The 2364-nt window shown below is 44.8% G+C and overlaps 1 protein-coding gene across 1 annotated transcript; it reads right to left on the bottom strand.

Moving 5' to 3' along the window:
- Positions 1-576: 576 nt before the first annotated feature.
- On the bottom strand, positions 577-1830 carry LOC131220365 (putative germin-like protein 2-1). Its single transcript, XM_058215307.1, has 2 exons — positions 1676-1830; positions 577-1112 (listed from the first exon to the last, which is right to left on the bottom strand). The coding sequence occupies exons 1-2, from the start codon at positions 1779-1781 to the stop codon at positions 577-579; spliced, it is 642 nt and encodes a 213-aa protein (XP_058071290.1). The 5' UTR covers positions 1782-1830.
- Positions 1831-2364: the final 534 nt, after the last annotated feature.

The raw sequence follows: 2364 nt of genomic DNA, 5'->3' as shown, positions 1-2364 counted from the left end.
CCTGATGAAAAGCTTGGATCTAAAAAGAGTTGTTAGCTGATCGAAAGTTTGGATCTTGCACAAGTGTGCCGTATTTTCATATGTGCTTGTGTGGTTGGGAACATGGTGGACCGGTACCTGATCGGATTTATAAACGGGTCCATAGAACCCCAACATGTTAGAATTGGGTTAAATCATCAGCTACTCAGAACTCATGGGAATAAAAAGAATACAATCACACTCAGGCTTTCAATGTTCCAACACAACTCTTATGAGACTAAAAAGGACACAATCACAGTCATAGAAGGATACCACTCGAGACTTTTAATGGCTAACACTACTAATGTAAAACTCTTTTGAATTCACACTCATATTAGGACACCACCCATACTCAAAAGAATACAATCACACTTGTATTAGGATAATACTTGAGGTTTTCAATGGCTGATACAACTCATTTAGAACTCACAAGAATGCAATCACACTCATATTAGGACTCTGCTTGAGTCTTCCAACAGTTAAAACAACTATTATTGAACTCCAAACAACATCAAAGTAAGAAAAATCAATGCTACAACAAATGAGAAAGGTAGGTTTTTAGAATTTGGACTGGAGATAATCTACTGCAGTCTTGTCCAGCTGGAAGGCCTTTGTAAGGACCTCAGCTGGAATGGGCCCATTCGATCCGAAGACGGAATTAGCGATCGTGATCACGCCTGGATTTTCGCTGTTGAGGGCCGCGATCGCAACGGCACAACCATACCCGACGTTCCGTTGGAAGTGAATGAGTCCCTCTGGGAATACGAACACATCGCCCTTCTGGAGGATCTTCGCGATCAGACGGTTGTCGGGGTTGGACGTGACAAAGGCGGCATAGATGGTGCCCTCCACAACCGTTAGGATCTCGGTGGCCCGCGGGTGAGTGTGGGGAGAAATGAGGCCCCATGGTGCATAGTCTATGCGAACCATTGAGATGCCAAGCGTGTTAAGTCCAGGTAACTGGGCTGCGAAGACGGGAGTGACTGCCGATCCAAGGAAGTTTGATGTGTTGCCAGGTTTGTGGAGCCCAGCAAAGAAGAAATCGTTGGCTTGAGAGAGCTTCGGGTCCTCACAAGCTAATCCATTAACCAACACTGCCAAGATTCATAATCTAAATTAGTGAAATGAAATGTGTAAATAAAATGTTAATACTATCTCATTTTTAGCACATGGACCGAGTCAACTCGGACCCCGTCAAGTTCAAACCCACGATTCCACATTTAGAATGTGGGTTAACTCGGCCTGACTTGACTGAGTTGGAATTCAACTCAAGATCGCATGAGTTGTTCCTAGTCACCAAGTTTTGAAACCTTGATTTCTGCTTAGGTTTGTCCTGGGCCAGGATCTGGCTGGACTGTGGTCAGCCCGAGCAGGACCGTTTAAATCTCGGGCCTGAACCCATCCCTGGCCCGCAGACCTCAATGGCCTAATCTCGCCCATTTAGGATATAAATGGGCTTAGATTGGTTCTCAAGCTGGAGCTTGAATATAGTATATATGTCATTAAAAATCAAACCCGAGCCTGGCCTTATTATTTCCATGCCCGAAAATGCCCAATGACTTTGGTCGGCCTGGCCCAATATACTGTGATCTGGCCCAGCTCATTGACGGCCTTGATAGAGTGATTGTGGTTGTAGTAGTAGTGATGGGGGAAGTACCTGGACTATTGGTCTTGGCCACACAGAAATCCTGCAAAGGGCTTGAGGCTAAGGCAAGAGAGAAAGTGAGAGCTATAAAACCCAAGAAGAGAATGTGGTGGGCCATCTCAAGAACTCCCTCTTTTCTCTTTACTAATCAAGGGAAGGACATCCAACGGCTAGGAACCTTAGAAACTTTTTGGGTTGTGAAAGGAAAATGGTTTGGGATTGATATATATATAGGGAGATAGGTAGATGTATCATACATCCATGTGGAAGTCGAAGATGAGTCGTTGAATCTGTTGCCGTCCATTCCATTGAAAGGGTCTTCTTTCCTCCGTCCAATTCAGTTAATATTGCGAAATGGTACTCGGACGTGCGCTTTGTGGCACCATACACGTGGTAATATGTGTGCTGCGCGAACCGTCGATCTGATAGGCCACCACCTGCATGGCCCATATGTAAAACAAAAAGAGTGATTGAGCCATTTTGACCGTCCGATTGTTGTGATTTTGGCCTGTGAATATGGACCGATTGCTAACTGTTTTAAGCTGACAGTCCGTACTCAGGACACTAATCCAAAGGATATCATAGTCTACCCTTCTTGATTTTATTGATATAATGCATCCAAGCTTTGGCCCACCTAATCAACTGCCATGATCAGGATATCGAAGTGCTGTGTGAGGATTCGCGCACATGGTTGTGCACCA

Source organism: Magnolia sinica, chromosome 12, assembly GCF_029962835.1.
Source record: "Magnolia sinica isolate HGM2019 chromosome 12, MsV1, whole genome shotgun sequence".
Classification (NCBI taxonomy): Eukaryota; Viridiplantae; Streptophyta; class Magnoliopsida; order Magnoliales; family Magnoliaceae; genus Magnolia; species Magnolia sinica.
This window is presented reverse-complemented; position numbering and strand designations above follow the sequence as displayed.

Excerpts from the sequence above, each read along its gene's own strand:
- LOC131220365 (XM_058215307.1), bottom strand. The coding sequence starts at position 1,781 with ATGGCCCACCACATTCTCTTCTTGGGTTTTATAGCTCTCACTTTCTCT. Across the intron at positions 1,113-1,675 it reads GGCCAAGACCAATAGTCCAG|TGTTGGTTAATGGATTAGCT; the intron begins GTACTTCCCCCA and ends GAATCTTGGCAG.